Source organism: Lepidochelys kempii, chromosome 9 (assembly GCF_965140285.1).
Source record: "Lepidochelys kempii isolate rLepKem1 chromosome 9, rLepKem1.hap1, whole genome shotgun sequence".
Classification (NCBI taxonomy): domain Eukaryota; kingdom Metazoa; phylum Chordata; order Testudines; family Cheloniidae; genus Lepidochelys; species Lepidochelys kempii.
The window spans coordinates 36,857,323-36,881,100 of record NC_136388.1 but is presented as its reverse complement, the minus strand read 5'-3'; the positions used below and the strand labels follow the sequence as shown (position 1 = coordinate 36,881,100).

Genomic DNA, 23,778 nt, shown 5'->3' with positions numbered 1-23,778 from the left:
CGTAGTGCAATCTCTTGATCATAAAAGTGCAACTTACAAATGTAGAATTTTTTTTTTTAAATAACCGCACTCAAAAAAAACAAAACAATGTAAAACTTTAGAGCCTACAAGTCCATTCAGTTCTACTTCTTGTTCAGCCAATTGCTAAGACAAAAAGCTTGTTTACATTTACGGGAGATACTGCTGCCTGCTGCTGATTTACAATGTCACCTGAAAGTGAGACCAGGCATTTGTATGGCACTGTTGTAGCCAGCATTACAAGGTATTTATGTGCCTGATATGCTATACAGTCATATACCTCTTCATGCATCGACTTGTACATTGCACTTTTATTACCGTGCAAATATTTGTAATAAAAATAATGTAAAATGAGCATTCTACACTTTGTATTCTGCGTTGTAATAAAAGTCAATATATTTGAAAATGTAGAAAAACATCCAAAATATTTATAATAAATTTAAATTGGTATTGTTAATGTTTAACAGTGTGATTAAAACTGCAATTAATTGCAATTAATTTTTTTAACCGTTCGATAGCCCTAAAAGGAACTTAATCTCTTATTTCAAGTGGAGAAGTGTATAAGAGATATAAATGAGTTGCGTTAACAAGCAAGGTCTTTTTGTTTTGGATGTTTTTTTTTTCCCCCCCGAGTAACTAATCAGAAATCTGATGGTGACATAAAATTCATAGCCACAAGACATCCAGTTCTCTTTTAGAAGTCAGTGCTCCATTGTCAGAAAGAGAAAAAAGTTTATGGATCAATTAGGCAGTTCAATGACTGTTCCATTTTTACTCAACATTACCATCAATTTGGCAGACATCCTTCCTTTCTCTCAAGTCTGTTGATGCAAAGTTTATAGAACAAATTGTAAAAGAAAAAAAGTGCCTCAATTACATCTTCCATTATGGTCTCATCTAACATGATTTTTTTGTAAGCCAAAAGGAAAAATATTGAAGAAAATGTACGACTCTGACTGTGAAAATGCCTCATAACATTTTATTTACTTCTCGCAAGACACACCATATGGTTAACTTTGTTATTAATTTAGATGTTTGCCTTTTGGTGGAAATGTTTCAAAGCAGCAGGTTGTTTTAATAATTGCAATTGTAAAACAGCAGTTCTAGAAAACGTGAACAAAAACCGGAAGAAGAAGAATTTAAACAAGACAACCTACTTGTTATTTTTGCAAAGTTTGCCTTTGACTGCTCAAACATATCTGTAATGCCAAGTACTTTCAGAGGCTCCTTTAAATCTGTTTCTGCTACTGCTGTGAACCTGATTGCAGCATGCAAAATAGAAGAGACATCAGAATTATGACTAAATGTTGCTTTAAGTGCTGAGAAGGACTATAGAAGAATTCCTTATTTTGGGGGTTGGGGGGGGGGGGAGAAGAGACTGGAAGATATTAGTACTCACTTGGGTAAAATAACTTGCACTCTCTTTTGTATCATGGTTGTCATCCAGCTCTGTATTGTTTTTGTGCTGATGTGAGGAATGATGGCAGAGAGAGGGGTAGTGCTTTCTGTAGGCAGAGCAATCAACATACTGATGCTTTCGCCATGGTAAGGCAATTCAATTATGTTATACCACAAGTCATTTGGGGTACTTGTTGTGCCTAAGGAGAGGGAGAGAGAGAAGTCATAATTCTCAGTTAAAAGCCTTCAACCTCGGATATTCAAAAGCAGTAGTGAGTAAAAATGTTAAACCTATTGGCAAAGCTTTAATATTATTGTAACTGTAAAGTCTCAATGTCACAGTTGGGTTACCATCTTCCAGTAGAGTTCACTTACATAACAAGCATGGAGTCTATATAAATGTTACATTTGATAATGCAATGCAGATAGAGCCAAAAAATCTACTCTATGGTGTCTCAGATTAGTTTCTACAAGTTACATGAATATTACTTGGTGGATTGTTGGAGTTCCTTTGAAAATATAAATAGCCATGCTGCAGCCTGCTTCAGAGTCTCATCAGCATCTACTGAAACGGTAGTGGGTGGGAGACATGATGGAAATAAAAGACCATCCAAAAGAGAGCACGAGATTCCTTTTGTAAAGCAGGTTTTCTTTTCCTCTAAGGACTATGGTACACTGGGGATCAGAAAGAGTCTTTAACAGTCTCTGCCAACTGCCACAACATCTGCATTTGAACCCCTTTGAATCTTGTGCTGCTTCTGAACTGTGAGTAAAAGAGCCTACTGCTACAGTTCACCAAGGAGACTCCCCTGGAAACAGTAAGGTAGGCAAGTAAAGGACACAGATAACAATAAGAACAGAGGGTAGCAAAAAAAAAAAAAAAAAGACAAGCTTAGGAACTTAGATATTGCCCAGGATAGGACTGCCAGCAGTTTGTAAGCACATGATGCACAACAGATTGTAGCAGGCCACTGACTATCTGTAATGTGCAGGACCATATTCAGTGGGTAAACATACATGGGGTCTCATCCAAAGGCCACTGAAGTCAATAGGGGTCTTTCCATTATTATTAAAAGATGCAAAATCCTGTTAGTGTTTTAAAAGGCAGTTTTCAGTATGTGATCGTTCAAAAGATTATTGGATTTTTTTGTCCCATGTGATGCTACTTTAGCAGCAGTTTATTGTGGCTAGACATAAATCCAATGGTGCATCCTAATAAAACTTTCCAGCATAAACACCTACATACAAATTATGCTAGCATTCAAACTGCTGCTGGTAATCCACCAGGGACCATAACTACTTTAGTTAAAGACCATAATTACATCAGTAGCATACTATTATGAGCATAGTAGCATACTATTTCCATACCACTTGGAAACAAACAAAAAACCCAGACTATCCTCTTCCTTGTTCTGTTATGGGATATTAGGACATGAAACTGAAAGTACTATGCAATAACACTAACAGGGCTGATGAAAAGCACAACAGGCTTGTTTACCAGTTGGAAAAGAAAGTAGAAAAAAAAAGTCTAGCTACTTGAATGGATCTTGATCAGCAAAGAATACATATGGAGACAGAGTTACAAGAAAATAAGTGGTCAAAAAGGCTAAGGGAACTGAAAACCATTTTATATGTTCCAGGACACAATCTATCTGGGAAATGGACTAAAGTTCTCCTTATTTTATAGTTAACAGAAAAAAGGAAGAAGTTAACAAATTAAGTTAATCACAAACTTGTTTCACAATAACATCTCTTCTCACAAAAAGAAAGCAATAAAAAGACATCCTGAAATTTATTCAAGAGTAAAGAGATTTCCACAAGTAGCTCCTATTGCTGGTAAAGCATTACACACCATAATAGGCCTCCAGCCAGCTCAGCTCATGCTAAGATTCTTAAAAGACCCTTTTAACTATCAAGACACTAACTGGTACTTTAACAAAACATCACAGGTGTTAGTCATGGAGGATTACAGCTAGCAGTTTATCTATAGATGTCCCATCTCAGAGGACTGCATTGCAACTTGAAGATCCATTAGCAATCTGAGAGTCTTTCCTATGTCTAATTACTAGCATTTTATTTAAATTAAATTAAATAATTAAAGCTAATTATTTTCTTTACTTTTCTGGAGACACGTTGGAGGCTGATAGACTCTAATAGGTTGGTTTCCTAATCAAAGAGATTCCTTTTTGTGACAGGGAATCCTTTATCAACTAGAATTCTTACCATCATCAGCTGGGTGGACAGCATGCTGCCTACATATTTAGCTGAAAAGCACTTACTTGTAAGACCACGAAGGAAACTCTTCCCTCAGTGTTATGCTCTATGCATTTAGATTCTGTTGTAACATTGTCTTGAGTGGACAGTCCCTTTATAGGGTTGCCAACTTTGAAATATTTAAAAACTAGACACACCAGTAGGAGTGCCAGAACCTCCTCCGCCCCACCTCTTCCCTCCAAGGCTCCACCCCATTCACTCCTCTTCCCACATCTCCTCATTGTTTGCTGCTTTTCCCCTCTTACCTCCTACTCCCCTCTCCCTAGGTTGGGAGGGACTCGCAGCCATCCGATGCAGGTAGGAGGCAGCCCCAGCTGAATAGGGGTTGGCAAAGGTGATGACCCAGTGCCTCTGCTGCCACCTGTAACTGGACTTTGGGTATCCAGACTGTACTGCTGACTGGACACCAATCAAGTCCCTTTTTCAACTGGATTTTCCAGTCAAAAACCAGGCAGCTGGCTACCCTAGTTGAATAGGGTCCCTCTTCCTGCTCCACCCTTTTTTCAGTTAATATGGCTTTTTAGACAAGTGCCAAAAGAACAAGTTTCATCAGAGCAGACTTAAAGGAGTCTCTCAGATGAGAAGAGCTCGTCTATGTGCACAGATCACAATGTGCTAGAGACTGATATTTGGGACAGAGTCACTACACAGCAGCAACATCTCACTACACTTCCCACTCTGGATCAAAATCCCCATCTGCATGCCAACCCAAATTGATGAGGGATTTCTATACCAGAAAATTAACCTTGTTAGCAGAACTCTGCAACCTTAAGACTGCTTGCATGAAATCAGCTCATTACAGAGATGGTAGAAGGGAGCAGTTACCTTACCTCTTTTTCTAGCTCACCTCCTTTTCCAGCTCAACTAAAGAAAATGTTTTCTGTCTCATTATCTCCTTTACATTAAGCTTGTAGTTCTCAAACTAGTGGTCCGCAGAGAGCCTGGTGATTACATGTTGACAGCTTCCCTCATTCACAATGGCTAAATTACATTTAAAAAGAGCAACACACACTTTACTTTCCCATACTAGGTTTCCAAACAGTTGCTGTAGTTGCCATAGGATGCTGTGATCTTCAGAGCTGAAAATGGGGATGGAGGGTATCTACAAGATGTTTTTGCTCCTCAGATGCTTCTCACACTACTAAGAAATCTGAGAACCTCTGCATTCAACTGTATTAAGACACCTAACCTGAAACATGTGTTTCAATTCTGAAACAGGAAGCTTAATACTTTCCATCTAAAGGCCTTGAAAATAATGGCCTTGATTCTAATCACAGTTACAACAATGTAATAGAAGAGTTACTCCCTATTTACATCAGATTCTGGCCCTATGAATTTTAGGGTAATACAAGAATTGTAAGCAAGACCTGACCGTGACGTGTGGTCATTTGCTGAAGTATAGATCCTAAATATTTCAATACGTGATTTTCATTCACAGCTCTCAAGTTTTATCTGTCTTAAGCATTTAATTTTTGCTTTAATGTGTAAAGATTTTCAGGACATGGCCAAGGTACAAAATAGTTTCATATTTTTTAAACCAGAGAGTGATCTATTTTTAAGCTCCTATGTTGGCTAAACGAGCACATTTTTAACACTGATCACTTATAAGCGAAAAAATAGAGGCAATACATTTATGTTTGCCCTCTTGGCAAGCTGATGGTACATTCCTTTACCAGTAACATTATTTTTTCAGATATATTTCTACATTTATTCATTGTAACTGTGTTTAGTGCATACAAAAGCAAGTTACAAATAGCATGTCTCTCATCTTAGACCACAGGCAGAAAACATGCATACACACTTCTAAAAATGCTGCCAATGCACTGTGAGCCTGACCAGCAAAACCCATTTCAGTACTCAGGTTTCAGAGTAACAGCCGTGTTAGTCTGTATTCGCAAAAAGAAAAGGAGTACTTGTGGCACCTTAGAGACTAACCAATTTATTTGAGTATGACCTTTCGTGAGCTACAGCTCCGATGATGCATCCGATGAAGTGAGCTGTAGCTCACGAAAGCTCATGCTCAAATAAATTGGTTAGTCTCTAAGGTGCCACAAGTACTCCTTTTCTCATTTCAGTACTGGCACTCTTGAGTAGAGGCTGCCAGTCATGTGGGCGTCTGTTCTGGTTTTGTGACAGACATAGAAATTAGGCTGAATCCAGTGAACTCCTTTTCACTTGCAACCCAATTTAGAATTTAAATGCTGGCCTCCAGAGGTAAACAACTAAAATACTAACCCTGTGCTACTCAGTCCCTTGATTTAATGGCTATTGTCTGAAAAGCTGTTTCCAGCTGTCCACTACTTCAGAATCTAAAGTGAATTTAAGCATGCTTTGTTTACACTTATTATGGCCTGCTATTAAAGAACTCTGTATTTTAATTTTTATTTGCAGATTTTTAAAGCATATTCCTTCCCACAATATATGGGTAAAATACAATATAAAAACAAAGTAATTCTAAGGTTTTCTACTTTAGATAGGTTTTTGATTAAGGACAGGACACATTTTATTTCTTATCTATTTGGCCAAAGGTTTTGAACAGGAGCATCTAAAACAATGCACCTAAATAAAAGTCACCCGATTTCCAAAGGTGCAGACCATTCACAGTTCTCAAGGTTTAATCCACAGGAGATACGAGTTTAAAAAGTTTTCCCACTTAACCAACAGTAGCTTTCAACACAAATATCTACTCAAACAGGAATGCTATGTATCCCCCCCACAAACACATACATTAACCTTCTTTGCCTACATTTTGAAAGGAGTACAGTGCAAAAAGTTTTGTGTTTCATTTACAAGAAACTAGCTCCTGAGCTTACCACAGCGGAACAGAGACAACTGGGCCAGCATAGGTACTTGGTAAGTCTTCCCATCAGCTCCATTAAATGTGCGTTTCTTTGTATTTTCAGGTTGAAAACGAGATTTCCATAAGCCTTTGAAATACACCGCATTTACCAGCACCAACCTGGTCAAAGCACCATCAATAATGTCTGGAGATAAGAGATTATCAATCATACCTGAAAATAAAATAAAAAAGGAAGTGGGGAAATTGAGCATTTTCTGTCACAATGTAAGCCAGTTGGTCATGAGGAAACAGAAGTGCCAATGTACTTTGTAATTCACTAGGTAACATTCATTCTGAATTGGAGCAAAGATGGCTGCTAACTCCAGCCTGAAGAATTATAGCTCCGCTCATTTCAGGGCCCGCTGACATCAGTGGAGTCATTTTACTGAGTATAGTGGCAGCTGTATTAGGATCTTAGTTTTCACTAGCAAGGGAACACTCTAGCACCCATCTAAGAGTTGTGCTCAGGTAGGGCGTTATTTAGCAACATTTGTTGTGTGCTTAGTTTAGTAAACAATTAAGGCTGAATCAGCCACAGCCTGGAAATGAAAGTTAAAAGGAAAAATCTCCAACACTTGTTGCCACCCATCTATTGCCTTTACCACAATCAATGACACACTGCAAGCATCCCCATGATGTCACTCATCTCCCAACAGATACCAAGATGCAACACAAGCTAATTATGCTGTAATGTAAAACCCGAACTCTGGCCTCAGCAATATGTAGATAATTTTGAATAATGGGAGTGGTAAGTTTTGCAGTTTCTCTTTGTTTATGAAAATAACATCACTGGAATTAGCTTCATAGAAGTGACTCTTAAAGGACAATTGATACCATGCATCTCCAAGTAGTTAGGCAAGGTGCACCCAAGTTAAAAAAAATATATATACTAGGGATAAGTTGAGATGCTGTAGTGTCTTCCCACCACTTTTAAAAAACTTTTTACCTCTCTCTTAACTTTAGTGTGTATATAAAATAAGTGTTTAACATAGTTACACAAAAAATTCAATACCTACCCCTTGTTTCATTTTTCACCCACTGGTTTATGGAACTGCATGCTGCATTTTTGTCCTCGAAATCCACCGTCTTGACACTGCACTGAAACACCTCTTTGTTTCTTGTAACAAAAGGCACTTCCATTTTAAAGCCACTCTTTACAAACACTGCATTAGCAACTGTCACAATGTCTTTATTCTTCTTTGAGACTATGGCCTTGTTTATCTTCTTTAATACTTTACCAACTCCTAGTTAGAAATAACAGCAAGTTTTATTTAGAAAGGAAAATCAAAGAGAAGCTTTAAAGGAGTTAACTTGTACCAGTAATTACGGACATCCACACACACACTAACATGATGGGGTAAAGAAAGAATACCAATGCCATTGACAGACATTCTTAAACACTCATCTGAGCAACAGGATCTCTGACTTATCTGAAGGACACTACTTCACAGCGAAGAATTTGGCTCTTTGTCTAATCCTTGTACTGTACATCAGAGTCCTGATGTGGTATATTAATCAATAACTTTCTGGCATGGACAATACAGTTAAAATGTTTATTCCTGAATAGGTACAAACAAACAAAAACAATCTAGTTAAACTGTCATCAATTACACTAGAGAGCCACAACATAAATTAGGCTGCAACATCCTGACCCTATGCTGACATGTTTACAGCACTGCAACTTAACACAATACTACAATGTTATTTTGTGGATGAGAGTCCTCATCTTCCCAGCAGCTACAACTGAATAGGAATATTCATTCTGGCCACTCAGAGTAGAAGGACCAGGGGAACTACCCTTATTCCTGTGCCTAAGAGGCAGAAGTCATGGGGGGGGGGGGACTAGACCATAAACTGAAAAACTAAGGTAGTCATTTTTGATCCCTCCATTCCATTCAGTAAGGAATAGAGTGGATATAAAAAAGTTTTCTGGAAACTGTGTGCTAACCAAAAAAAGAGAGAGAGACCGACCTTTGGAAAGTTTCCGGAACAAACTAAAATTAAATCTGAAGACTAGGCTACACTAGTAAGGAAATTCAGTATTAGACTCCAACATCTAATCAGAAGCAGAGTATTTATCCAAAGGTATCAACTATTAATAGGTTGCAATATGCTCCATAAAAGTCTCTATGAAAGAGTGGTCTTCCAAGGAAGGTGTTATGACCCCCGTAAGTATAGACATGCCCTTAGAGCAGCACAGGAAAACTATTACATTGGTCACACCTCAGTTCGGTCATTAATGCTTCTAAAAAGCCACACAAAAAAGGAGCTGAGAAGGGAAAAAAAGAAAGCAAAAGATTCAACAACCACCATTTCAGCTCCATGTAGGATAAGTCCTCAATAGTTGGCCCTGCTGGTTACATTACTGTGACTCCTTTAGTAAGACAGATCACATGATCTCCGTGTATTCACAGTCTTCAATATTATGGACATATTCTTTTGGTGAGCATACCATAACGGATGTTTTCAAGTTAGTCTGTACCCCACTAGTCATCCACTGAAATTTGCTGGTGGTTTAGGGAGAGCTGGCTGCGCACATGGTACTGGCTCTCCTCCTTGCTTCTAGATACTAAATTGCATTAAAAGATAGCTAAAAATGCTTTAAATACGTCCCTAGAGTTACCTTTCCAAGTAAGCAACTTTTGTAGCTGTCACAGGGTTATTAGGCAATCATGAACAAGAGAAGAGGAGGTCCATGCAAACATAAAAAAGGTGGTGGTCCATGAGACTCTTTATATTAAGATATGGGTCACACTACAGAAAAGTTTGTCTCATGTGTCTAGGATTGTTAGACTAAGTCAACCAAAACTGAATAAATTCATTAATTTTGAAGCATTGAAACTCTTGCAAATAGCTATGTTTAGAAAACTCAAATGCTTTTAAATTCAAGATTACCCCATAAAAGGATTTGAATCTTCAACATTTGGATATTTTATTAAGCAACACTAAATCATTTAGCTGTACACAACACAGAAAACTGCACAGCAAAGCAATTAAGGAGGGGACAGTGTGTTACAGGAAAACATCAACATTGCTCATTCTTTATAGGTCTGAAAATGTACTCACCTTTTGGAAGGTTTCACATTTCATAAACACAGCTCCTTTAAGATTCTGTAAGTGCCAGCATTCTGTGCTGCTGCTAAGCCTCACTGGCATGCTAAGAAGCAGCAAGTACTCTCACCCTACTCTCTAGAGGAAAGGAACTGGTAGAGGAATAACAGGGATTTATGCCAATGTCAGGAACAGAGACTGAAAGAAAGGGATGTTTGAATAGAAAGGCGGCCCGGGAAAGGCTAGAGAGTCTGGGATCTTGACAGAAGAAACAGAAGCAAAGCCAAAAAAGCATCAAAAGATCCAAAAGAGAGCCCGCCAACTAAATGGGCTCAGAGGCCTATAAGAAACTAAATATAAAAATAATTTTATTGCCCAATAATTTCTGAAATCTTAAATTAAAGGCTGTTGTAGTACAACAGGGATAGAGGCATTGCAATCTACCCATACTATGCTGGCATTGGACTTCAACTTTGTGCTGCAGAGATTATCTGTAAAGCTACAAGGACTGTTTAGTCTCATTCATTTCTTGGCCCCTTGGCTGAAACTGCCAACAAGGTCTGTATCCTGGGACAGTCCCAAAACATGTGAGCCAGTGTGGCTCTACGAGACCCAAATCTCCAGCAGAAATATATTTTGGCAAGGCCACACACTGTAACCTACACAGGAACCAGTATGAACAGCAACAACAAAAATGATCACCTACCTTTCGTAACTGTTGTTCTTCGAGATGTGTTACTCATGTCCATTCCATTCTAGGTGTGTCCGCGCCTACAGCTGTCAGACTTTTGCCTTAGCAGTATCCGTAGGGTTGGCTGTGGCGCCCCCTTGAGTGCTGTGCTCATGTGTCAGTATATTAGACACTGCCGACCCGACACCCCCTCAGTTCCTTCTTGCTAGTAACTCCGACAGAGGGGTAGGAGGGCAGGTAATGGAATGGAGATGAGCAACACATTTCAAAGAACAATAGTTATAAAAGGCAGGTAACCGTTTTTTTTCTGCGAGTGCTTGCTCATGTTGATTCCATTTTAGGTCACTCAAAAGCAGTATCTATGGAGGTGGGCTCAGAGTTCACAGTTTCACAGCTTGCAGTACTGCCCTACCGAAGCCAGCATCATCCCAGGCCTGCTGGGTAAGTGTGTAGTGGGATGTAAACGTATGGATGGATGACCAAGTGGTCGCCCTGCAGATGTCCTGGATAGGCACCTGGGCCAGAAAAGCAGCCTAAGAGGCCTGTGCCCTGGTCAAGTGGGTGGTGACAATCGCCAGGGGCAGCACCTTCGCTTGATCATAGCAGAAGCAGGCAGTGATCCAAGAAGAAATTCTTTGGGCGGATACACGGTATACTTTCATACTGTCAGCCACTGCAATGAACAACTGTGTAGACTTATGGAATGGCTTGGTCCTGTTGATGTAGAAGGCTAGAGCCCTCCTAAAGTCCAAGGCATGCAATCTAAGCTCCGTTTCTGACTTATGCGGCCTTGGAAAGAAGACTGGTAAGTAAAGGTCCTGGCTTGAATGAAACAGAGATCACCTTGTGCAGGAAAGCCAGGTGGGGTCTCAACTGGATATTGTCCTTGTAGAAGACCATATAGGGTGGTTCGGAGGTGAGCACCTGAATCTCCGAGACACGGTGGGCTGAAGTCACTGTGGCCAGGAATGCAATCTTCCAAGACAGAAGAAGGAGAGGACAGAAAGCCAAAGGCTCGAAAGGAGAACCCGTGATAGCACTAGGTTCAAGTCCTACAGGGGAACAGGGTCCTCGACATGTGGGTAGAGGTGCTCAAGGCCCTTGAGGAATCTGGCCATCTGGGAGATCCTCTAAGATCAACCAGTTGATCACGATCAACCGGTTGGTGACCACTGATGTACAGATTAGGTAGAACAAAGGTCTATGAAGAACCGCTCGTGCTCTTGCGAATGGCGAGACGAGGCACTCCAACCTCATGGGAGGTAAGAAGGAACTAAGAGGGCGTTGGGTCAGTGGCGCCTAATATACCAATGTATGGGTGCAGCACTCAAGGGGGTGCCACAGCTGACCCTACGGATACTGCTAAGGCAAAAGTCTTCAACAACTGTGCACGTGGGCGCGCACGCACCTAGAATGGAATCAACATAAGCAAGCACTCGAAGAAGAAATAATTTTCTGCTGGATCAGTCTTAACTGTAGATCAATAGTAGAGCTTTTAAATGGTTTGCAAGGCACTTCCCCACAGGCCAGGGGTCAACAACACACCAATCTTTGTTCCAGTCATGGTACAGGCAATCTAAATTCAGGAGGATCTTTTGGGTCAGGAAGACATAACAGGCTACAGATGTTCAGGTGAACCTAGAGAGCTCTCTACACATCACCAATTCTGGAGTCTCCGGTGCTCCCAAGCACATCCGGATCAAATGTGTCCTTCAAGAGATGCTTAAGCTGCACGTAATGCCATGTAGCTGGACCAAGTAGATTGTATTGTTGTTGGAGGAGTACTTGGAATGGCAGAAACTGATTTTCTGAGCTCAAGAGACTCAAATTATCCCCATATATCTTTCCATATCCTCCACATAAATAGTTTATAGGTCACCCCAAAGCATGGCACCAACATCAGTGAGAAGGGATGGAATTTGAATTTTCTACCTAAACTGGGTCCATGTTTATCTGGTAGCCTATATTGTAGGAGACATTTTAGGAGGTATGGCCTTCTCTTCGTGCTGATCATTGTTTACTAAAACTGGCTTGTGATGCAAAGAATGTAGCAGAATTTGAAGAACCCCCCATTAAAATATATTGTCCTTCCAGCCTTAAAAGTTTATGAATCACTGTATAAAAAACCTGCATAACAACAGATAAAAACTGACCATTTACGCTGTATCTCATCACAGTTGTCAGCTGCTTCTTTGTCTTGCCATCAGCACCCAGCTGAAGTATTCCCAGTACAGATGCAATCCCATGTGGAGAAACCACAATATTCTCCTGAGGTCTAGCTTTGACTATCTGATTGAAAACTTGGATTCCAATGTCAGAGCCAAGTTCCTCAAGAGATAAAGGATTGAACTGGGACCACACAGATGTTAAAGTCACAGCGGTGAAAAGGAGAAGGAAGTGCCAGTTCATGATTTCTAAACAAAAATAACCTAAAGGAGACAAAAAAACAAACAAAAACAAAACAAAACAAAAAAGTTAAAGACCACTTTCATGAGCATAAAAATTCTCTGCTACACTTACATGCACTAAATGCAGTGTAGTTGTAGCTGTCTCTCTAACATTAGACAAAGTCAGGCATATGTAGTGGATGTTTTGTGAAAATTTTACATAGCTTTGCCAATAAGCCTCAAACCTCAAGTTCAGTACCCCTACTATTCCAAGTCCAGAGCCTTCCAGAAGCAGAAAGAATGACAATTGTGCTGAGTCATATGCTTATTTTATGCTGCAGGTAAAACTCCACTAAAACAGACTAAGTCCAAGTTCAGTTACCTGTGTCTTAATAGACTCTGATCCCGGTTTTAAGACATCAAACTATCACAACACTCATACAATTGGATTTAGAGTGCACTACTTCTGATTAAGGCAAATACACCATAACATCTTCACAAGGATAGTTGATGCACTTGTACACACAATAGCCAACTGTCCATCAAAAGCAGAGATGCATGTATGCACACAAGAGAAGGAGGACAAGTGATTTGAAAACAGACCTGACACCTGCAGTTAACTCTGAAATACAGTAGTCCAATTTACTTTACATTTTTATTGGTTAACTTTAGGCATAATTGGCATTTTTCACAGAGAAGAAAGATTACTAATATTTGCTAACTTCTCAAAAGCTGGTATTGGGTTTCTAGTTTTTCCAAATATGATTTTCTACTAAGAGTCACCCAGTTAGCTTATAGTAAAGCATAACTGCATTTGAATTATTCTGTATTATAAATACTACCTAGCTTTTATATAACATTTTTCATTTGCAGATCTCAAAGTGCTTTACGAAAGGATGTCAGTATCATCAATCCCATTTTACAGATGGAGAAACTGAGGCACAAAGAGGGCAAGTGCTCCAAGGTCACCAAGCAGGCCAATGACAAGCCAGGAATAAAAACCAGGTTTGAGTTCCAACCAGAGCTCTATTCATAAGACAACATAGCTCTCCTATGAAGCTTTATTTGTAGGAGCACAGAGGTTATAAAATAGATGTGTCATTGAATACAACTTGATAGTGATAACTTGGTCCAGCATAATTTATGGAGTAATTGATCATCTTTTTTCCTCTTGCATATTTGAAATGCATCATCCTACTTGCATATTTGAAGAGCTCAGATTTTTCGGACGTTAATAATGCACTAGTACATCACCCTTTACTGTCTTTTGAGGTCTTAGTTGTTCCAACTATAAAACCTTCTTTTCCCTCACCATAGGAGACTTGTTTATTATTTGCACTAATATGGACTAGTGTGTATTCCAAAAACTACTTAGAAGGCTCCAAAGCAGTAGCCCTTGAACATACAAAAGTCACTAGTTACCTGGTTTACTGAAGACCAGTTACAAAAATCATTATCTAATAAGTCTTTATAATATATGTATATAAAGGTTATATACACTCAATAAAACTCAGATAATTTGTATAGTACATGCAAAAGCTCTATAAATGGTTTCATTCCTTCTCCCTTTGAAGATCCTGACCTCTGTTGCATTTGCAGTTTCCAGAGAGCACTAATTGTACAAGTCATTCATATACACAGTGACTTTCAGTGCAAATCTGGCAATGTCCAAAATCAGCACTGTACTGAAATTTGAATAGTCATTTACATTAGAGCAAACGGATTACAAAGGAGATGTAAAACTCTACCAGGTCAGAATGGGAACAGTTTGCACCCATCTTGCATGAGTGTAAATGACTGCACAAGGTGCAAAGCAACAATGATCGATCAGTGTACTTGAACTCTGCTAAAACCTTGGAAACGGAAGAACCAGAAATGCTGTATTTGTCAAGGCTATAGCATAGTTCAAGGGATATAATTCAATCATGGTTTCCTCCTGTACCGCAGATGGAACCAAGGCACAATTTAAATGCACCCAAGAATAGCCATGACCCAACCTAGTCCCCCAGCACAATTGTATTTGTAGTGTATCCAGAGAGATGTATCCAGAGAGAAATTCATGGGTCTTGGTTTACTAAGTTATCTAGAAAAGGAATTCAGATTCAGTATTTCACGTATATATGCATGTTACAGTCCTTAGTTTGGAGGGGAGATAGCTTTTTATTTTAGGATTTGAAGAACCGTTTGCCTATGTTCATTTTAAACGTCTTGCCTATCAACCTAAAGTGGTGGCCCTTTAAACTTTAAACTTTTTTTGAAAATTTTTAGAACCATTCTTAAAAAGGATTGATGTAAAAGCAACTATTAGTTTGCAAAACAGTGAGTTGGAGCTCTCTGAGCATAGTGCAGACTAAACTGGATTTGAACAGTAGCAGTTGATAAAGTTTTTAAGGGGAACTACAGAGGTAACTGAGATCCTATCCACATCACAATACAATACAACCACCATGTTAGTTACAACACAGTTGATAGCAAGAATCTAGTACAGTTTCCTTGACCTGTACAGGTAAGATTTTTTTCCCCTTGTCCTCCTCCCCCAAGAACCATGACATAGGCTAGAGCTGGACCAATAATAGGAAAAATTATTCAGTCAATTAGATGAACTAGAAGCTGAATTTCAATCCATCATGTTGACTATTAGTTTTGTTTATGAACATTCTTACTAGTAGGGTTTACTTGTACTAATATATTTGTAAACAAACTTAAGTGTCAAATTTTGTTTTGGGTAGATGAGGAAATAATAGACTTCCTCCTTTTCAAAGTTTGTCCAGTCCAAGAGGGAGGAGGAGTGGTGGTGAAGGTGTTGTTTCTTTGATGTAAGTCACTATGTCCTGCCATTTGTAGGCAAGCCAGGTTATGACAATGAAACTATGCTGGTAATGTCCATGTTAAGCTTGCCTCCTGGCCTACATGCATCTTTTTGACTGACAAACCCTGACAAAAAACAGGAACTCAGTAAATGCACTCGGTACATAGGTGAAACAGTGATGTAAATGGAACAAGATCAAGTGTCTGAACAATACATTGTCACTGAACAATATTGCCAAAACCCTAAACCAAAGCTTTTGCATAACACGTTTAAACAATATTAACAGGACACTGGATTTTACACTTTGCAGGACTAGGCAAAAACTCCAATCAGAGGCAATTAAATAAACAGATAAGGATATTGCTGCAATCTGCATGGCTTGGGACCATGCATGTACATGCCAATATGCAATTACTCTTAAATCGGATCCCAGAACTAATTCTACAACAGGTAATTTTATTTATTTAACAATTATGTGCCAGGTAAGGCCTGACTCAAGGAGCTTGGTAAAGAAAGATTTTAAAATATTCTAAAAATTCCCTAATCCTGTCAGCCTAGTTCCTCCCAGCTCCACAAACTGTCCTAATCCTCTCTCTGAGAGAAGCAAGAGATCAGGATGGGTATAATGAAATCCCAGTTTTCTGCATTCATCCAATCAGGGAACAGAAACAATACCATGTGACAAAAATCACCAGTCTCAGTAGATATGGCACAAGTACAGTTCACAATCAATCCATATGCTGAAATATGTTCATATTGACTCTTCAGACAATTAGAAATGCATAAATACGAAAAAAGTTAGAATTCGCTTGTGAACAGAAAAATGGATTCGCTCATCAGATAAATTGTTATAAATAGCTCACACAGCTTTAAGAGGACACCAATATTTTTCTTCCATACTGTTTAAGCATGAATGTAGCACTGTAGCAGCTTGCAGCAAATATAGAAGAGAGAGCTTAATATTGATTGTCCATGTTCTCAGAGTCAAGTCAGGTTTGTTTTTTGCTTTTATGATTCAGTGAACAATTTACAGTCTCTCTTATGTCAACTTCCCCAGAAGTAACACCATCCCTGCCTAACCTTCCTTGTTAAGACAGACAGACAAACAAGCACTGAAATGGTAAAGGGCTGTGCTTAGCAGGTGCCTGCTGACTAAGTAAAAGTTTGTCCCCTGCCCCCTCCACCCACCAGCACCCCTGGGGGAGACTCAGTGCCCCCTGCCCCATTCCCCCATCAGCATCCCCGGGGAAAACTGGACCTCCTGCAGATTCCCCTGCCCCATCCCCCCACCAGTGCCCCTGGGGGAAACCCAGTGCCCTCTGCCCCATCCCCTCATCAGCACCCTTGGGGGAGACTCAGTGCCCCCTGCCTCATCCCCCCACCACTGCCCCTGGGGGAGACCGGACCTCCTCCAGTTCCTCCTGCCCCATCCCCTCACCAGCACCCCTGGTCTAGGGAGGGATATGGGTCTGGTCCAGTTCGGGGGGTTCAGACTAGGGAGGGATGCAGGTCAGATCCAGTTCGGTCTGGGGAGGGATGCAGGTCAGGTCTGATTTGGAGGGTTGGCCTTGTCTTTTGGAGGCACAGCTGGTCCTGATCCTAGTCTCTGTGCCTCTCTACCTGGGGGAAGGACTAGCAAGAACAGTATGAATAAGGACACTGTAAATAAAATGTATTAAAGTTTTTCGTATTTTTTATTTTTAAATAGTTTTTAAATTTGCCCCAATTTAATACAAAAGTTTAATTCAAGCCCTGGTAGTTCATATGAGAAATGTGAAGGATGAGATAGTGTGATGGTTCCCTTTTAGTGGGAGCAGCACATGGCTAGTGTTTTGTCCAGCTTTGGCTTTTGTTAGTGGTTTGTACCCACACACACACACTCTCACACACAGTCTCCTCCCCAAACACACACACCAGGACTCCCTAGATCCAGGTCACTTTCCCCACCTCTGCTGTGCGGCATCAGGAGCTGCTGCTCTTGTGCCCTCTCCTTACGTAGCCCAGGCGGGGAAAGTGACCTGGATACAGGGAACCCTGATGTTGCTCCTCGCTCCCCTGCCACCCCACATACCCCTAGGGGTGTGCGAGGCAGAGGAGCAGCAGTCTCGGGGGGGGAGTGAGCAGCAATGCCAGCTACATTGTGCATCCAGGTCAGTTTCTCCACGTGGGTGCAGGAAGGGGATGCAAGAGTTAGAAGTGAAGGGGGTGCAGGGATTGGGGCGTGGGGGAGGGGGGAGAAGACCTTTGGGGCAAAGGGAGGAAGAGGAGCCTGGGGAAGCCATGGGGGCCAAGGGCACCAAAATGCAAGTTCACCAAGTGTGCCATTTTCCCCTAAGACTGGCCCTGTGTTAGACTTAAAAGCATGTTGCAATCTTAACTATATCGCATTCATCATTTAGCCCCTGCTGTACCCAGCCTGCTCCAGAACAACTTTAAACAGCGTAATAACAGTAGACTGACACACAAACTAATTTTACTAATGAGCTTGTTTTAATTCATGGCAGAAACGACTTCCACATATTATGAATGAATTTGGCATGGATTTCAGCATTTTCAACTCTGCAATGTTATGGAACAAAAAGTAGAACTGACCATCCTAGGAGACAAAAAAACAGAGTGTAAATAGGATCAAGATGTAATTTTCCACAAAATATGAGATGACAACAACGTAGTCAATAATCCACCTCACACAGAAAGATCACTGCACACTCACTTATGAAGCAAAACACCCAGGACATATAATAGATTAAAGAGAAACTAAAATTATCTTAACTGATTTGCATTGAGGGTCGTTAATTATTTCAATATCTATAGACATTAGGGCTTTTGAAAGGTGCTGGTTGGTCTCAAGGGTCAACATTCTTGTTGATCCACAGAGCTGACACATTATAGGAAGTACAACCCCCCAAAATGCAGACTTCCTCAAATCACTCTGCCAGTCTTAATTAACTCTCATCTAGACAAGGAACCCCATTTAGAGTGAAACTGTCCATGCAGATTCAATACTTTACCTCTATGCTACAACTCTCAACCGAGACACAATTAAAATGCCATAAGCTAGTGATTTTATGAGGGGTGCATCTGCCCCTGGGAATCCTACAGAAAACATCTTTATGTTAATGCCTTACTGAATACCATTATTTAGAATGATCGATAGCATGTTGATTTACTTAATTAGTCCAGACAAATTCAAACTACCACCCACATTTAACTCTAGTTGGAAGTTAAGGTACTGTACATTTAAAGATTAACTGTAAGAGCAACAATGTGGTATGTTTGCTCTTCGGCTGATTAAAAAGATACAGGACATACTCCTTTGAGTTCTCACATCCCAATTCAATACCACACTTGTTTTGTGCGCACATGGCACTTGTTCGTTCTCTCTCACACTAAATGTCAATGTTAATTTCTATACGGATATTTCCCTTCCCCCACTACACACTTGGACACAAGAGCTCAATGGAATTGCAATGTTTTGGAGCCATCAATCTATCTCAGCCTCCTGAGAATATGTCAAATTCACTCATCCTCATACAGTAGACAGCACAAATTCAGAGCTCCCTCCAGTCCCCAAATATTTCTTAACTTAGTTCTCTTTAGTTTAGTCAGAGTTTCCCTATTCAGACAGTGTTAAAATGGCCAAGAATCAAGAAGAGCGTAACACAGGGTAGCCAACAAGCAGATCGCGAGCAAAATCCGCACCACCAGACACTTTTGAATGGACCCCGAAATCTTTTTATTTACTTATCATTGTTTATATCTTGACCAAAAAATTTGGTCCAAGGTCCAGAGTCTTGACAAAAAATAATTGATTACTCCTGTAAGAGCAAGACCAAAAATAGGCTCTTCTGACAGCAGGACATTCTAGGCCTGTTGAGTCTCTGATGCCAACCCTTTGAAGAGTCACACGATGAGTCTGAGGCCATAAAGTACCCCCACCACAGCAGCAAGGAACAAGTCTGACAGCCAAGTATCTTTGGACCAGGTAGGCAATAGTAATGCACAAGCAAATCAGTGCCCCCTTATTTCTTCCTTTTTATTAGTCAGTGCCTTTATTGCAGCTACAGATTATCTGGACATAGCTAAACAGTGGACGGCAAACATAATAAAACAGTTGTGTTAGGATGAAATAAACCCACAGTTAAAATCTGCCATTTAAAGCTAAATACGTCCTTCTGAAAGAACCAAAAAGTGCAACTATGAAACGGGTCAGATCATTGGAGAATGACTTTTCCATCCTAATGTATTCTTGCCATGATATACTAATTTATAACACAAGGGAAAACAGTTCCAACTCTCGATTTAAATCTGCATGAACTACTGACAGGATGACTGAACCCTTCCAAGAAGGGCTACAGAGTTAAAGCCTATAGGAGTTTTTCTTGAATAAAGATTACACAGACTCAAAAATGAATTCTTTAGGGAATCTGAAGCACAATGCTGCTTATTTCTTATCAGAGTGTCAACCATTCTGCTACCTTACAATTTAAATTCTCATGACAGTTGCACTACAAACTTTTGCCAGGATACCAGATATTTTATTTCAAGTTAATATTTTTACAAGGCTCTAATGCCTGAAGCTAAAGACAGACGTTTTACTTTTGCTGCTAACCCTCTGTCCAGTCCTGCAGGAAAAATGTTCAACAAAACTTGTAAATATTGGTTGAGACAGGCTGTGCTACACAGAACAACTGTTCCTTCAAAGCAGTAAGACCAGAATCTAGCTACATGGTGAAGCAAGACAGAGCAGGATGAATCCATCAGGAATATGCTGCCATGACTGCTAGTAGCAGTTATATCCTATTGGCAAGCTCTTCTTCATGCTAGTTAAAGGCTGTTCACAACTCTTCAATTGCCTAAAATTCTCGGGCTCTTATCTCCTTGCCCGCTAAAGTTGCCAGGCTCATGCACCATTAGTCTCCTTCTCTTAGTCCTCTATTTCTGTTCCATCTCTAGGCATGCCATTTACCACCATGGCTCATCAGCTCTACGCATTCAAAATTCCTGTCTTTCACAATGCTCACCAAATGTGGACAAATCCAACCAAACCCTCAAAAGATATAAGACAACATTTATCCTTCTTTGGGGCTTTCCAGTGTCCCCTCAGTGTTATTTCCTCCCTTTTGTCTTTTAGATATTCAATACTCTGGGACAGGCAATGACAAAACAAGGTCTCATATGCCACCCAAAGACATTATTGTTGCCTCACAAATTGTAATTTGTTAAGCAACAATCACCAGCTTTTCAGATTTGCCAGATTTGAAAAAAACTGCTGAGTCAGGTGCAGTATATCTGTCTTGCTGCATCTCTTAAAGTATGCTGTTTACTACTCAGTAGCTAGAAAATTTAGTATGTGTAGAATGTTGCTAAGAAAAGCTGATTGCTAGCTTTAAAAAATAGTTATGGCACTTACTACATTAATCTTAACAGGGATAATATCTTGCTGGCTGCATAAACTGGTCTAGTATATGCAGATCAATATATTTGATTTGAACAATTTGGAAAGTTAGAAGATTTCTGCTTCAGACTTCTTATTGTGCAGCAAACCACATGACATACCGTATATACTTGTTCATAAGCGGAATATTTTTGGTAAAAAAATGATGCATCAAAGAGCGAAGGTCAGCTTATAAATGAGCCTACCCCAAAATCTGATGATTTTAAACTCTATGAAATCATTGAACTGAATATCTAATACATTGTCGTTTTGCTTACCTGGAGCGTCAGCAGGCACTTCCTGCAGCTCCCATTGGCTGGGAATGGCAAACCGCGGACACACGGAACTGAGGGGCTCCATGCCTGTAGACGCTCCAGATAAACAAAACGTCCTGACCCGCCAGCGGCTTACCCTGATGGACTGGGAGCCAAAGTTTGCCAACCCCTGAAATATAAGGTCGGCTTATGAAAGGGTCATGCAGTTTTTACTATTTGTACCTATCCATCGGGGGGGGGGGGGTCAGCTTATAAACGAACGGGCTAATGAATGAGTATATACGGTACTATACAGTAACTAAGAATAGTACTGCGTTACTGTATGCTAGCAGGCAGTCATGGACCAGGATCCCACAGTGCTAGGCATTGTGCAAACAAAGAAAAAGAAGATGGCCCCTGCCCCAAGGAGCTTACAACCTAAGTAGAAGACAAGTGACAACAGATGGATACTGACAGAAAGGGCAATATGAGGATAACAATGTTACCTGCTGCATGGGGGAGTTGTGAGGATAAATACAGTAAGAGGTTGTGAGACTCTCATTACTATAGTAATAGCAGCCATACAAGTACCCAGGAGGGATAAAATGGTGTGTTCATTTAAAAAATAAAAAAATAAAGTGGAACAAATCTTCTGAGAGGATGGTTTAGCCAGTTTGGGATTACACTGCAGTCTTGAGTAAAAATCTCAGTTATACGTGAAAGGAAGAGGATACAATTTCAATACTCAATAGGATTTGGAGGTTTATTCAACACACCCGTCTTCCTCCCCTCCCCAAAAAAGCAAGAGACTATTTAAAACACTGGGTGGGGGCTGGAAAATTAGGTCAGTTGGAGAAAGCACTATTTCATTGAACATCAAATATGATGGATAAGTAAATTTGTGGCAAATCTGCACCTGTTATAAATTGTCATACCTCAATTAATTTAAATGGAGCCATGAAAATTTATACCAGCTCTGCCCGTTATATATGGAAACATGTAATTGTCCAATTTTTGCCCCAACAGATTTGAAAATGTAAGTTACATTTAAATGTACAGAGAAATTAAATTGTGTGTTTCCTAATGAACCACACCGTACCAAACATGTTAGGTGTTTATTTCCATGATTCTACACCTTAGGGTTCTGAAATACCTTCTGTTCTTGTGTTTATAGAAACGTGGATTCTAGTGTCATTTCTGTCACTGGCTTCCCATTGTGATGTCACTTAAACTCTATACTAATTTCCTAATTTATAAAATGGAAAAGCTTTCCTACCCCAAGAAGGCATAAAGCTAAATTAATCGTAGAATGAACTAAGATCCTCGTCTGGAAGATACTGCAAGTACAAAATACTATTGCAGTGAAAGAAGCCCAAACTCCGTACCAGCCAAAGGTATGGCAGATATAAAGGAGAATTCTGCAAGAGACAGACAGCCATCATTTCTCTGGCTGAAAGCAGGGCAGGTTACACAAGATTTAGTATGATCTGTGACTTGATATCTTGTTCTTTTAAAACATTTAAGATTGTGTTTGAAACAGTGCTACTTTTCATAGTTGCATAAAGTTATTACTAGTGTTGCGTTACTGCATATTTTAGAATGACCTTGCAAGTTGTATTCCATCACTAAATAACTTTTAAGACAACAGTGACTTGACACAACCCTTGCATATTCTGTTAATGATAAGCAAAAGAACGCTGGTTAGTCAGGATCTCATGCATAAGCAGACCTGACAGTAGCTTTGTACAAACTCATCTGTCTCTGAGACCTATGATAAACAGGACAAATGATTTGCAGCTATAGTATGGCATGCCCTTTCAAATCTTGATCAAGAGAAGCAGCTGTACATACAGGTATGTCAAGAAGGGTGTTCTGACCATTTTCTTTCAGCTTCACTTGTAACAGCAGATCTGCCAAAGTGAAAGTTGACCTGCACCTACACAACTTTATGATCATACCACTCAACATACAAAACTCTCACTGGTGGATTTTTAGAGCCCTTATCTGGAAGTTGAGAACATAATTCATCTTTGTTTGGGATGTAACCCAGGATTCAAATATTTATCTTCAGAGATGAAAGGCTAGCAGATTAGTGTTCTGTAAAACTTTCTGTAATATTGAATTGACAGACAATTCAAGTGTCAAACTCTGCTCTCAGTAACACCAGAGTAAATGCAGACTAACTTCATTGCTAGCAGGACTTTTATACTCAGAGATGCCTCAAACATTGGACTCTAGTGGGATGATGGCATCAACTGAACTATATTGCCATCTTCACTAATGTAATCAACTCCACCAGCACAATGGTATGGGACTTACAACTGCCTCAAACGCTGCTGGTATGATGTGCACAGGGATTAACTAACTAGCTTCTAGACAGCTCAGTGTTTTAAGATGACATGCCAAGGAAAACAAACAAAAAAATTGTGCTTGTGCTCTTTTTGTTTCTTTATGATGCACAAAGACAGTCTGAAATATTCCCTTAAACCTCCATTAGATATATGAAGGACCAGAAAGTCAAATCTAGTCCTTTCTGGTTTTGCTGAAACTACTCAGATGTGCAGTGTTGCTTATGAGCCCTTATTTGAATAAATACTCTCCTAGACCCATGGATTTTAAG

The 23,778-nt window shown here is 39.9% G+C and overlaps 1 protein-coding gene across 2 annotated transcripts in view; it reads right to left on the bottom strand.

The window, feature by feature from the left end:
• The window catches only part of SERPINE2 (serpin family E member 2), a 39,746-nt gene that overhangs the window by 3,981 nt on the left and 11,987 nt on the right, over positions 1–23,778 (bottom strand). For both annotated transcript variants that reach the window (XM_073359930.2, XM_073359929.2), the window contains exons 2-6: positions 12,425–12,700; positions 7,546–7,773; positions 6,504–6,701; positions 1,418–1,616; positions 1,176–1,276 (exon numbers count right to left, since the gene is read on the bottom strand). In XM_073359930.2, coding sequence (XP_073216031.1) covers positions 1,176–1,276; positions 1,418–1,616; positions 6,504–6,701; positions 7,546–7,773; positions 12,425–12,680 — 982 coding nt within the window. In that variant the 5' untranslated portion in view covers positions 12,681–12,700. The remainder of the gene's footprint in view (positions 1–1,175; positions 1,277–1,417; positions 1,617–6,503; positions 6,702–7,545; positions 7,774–12,424; positions 12,701–23,778) is intronic.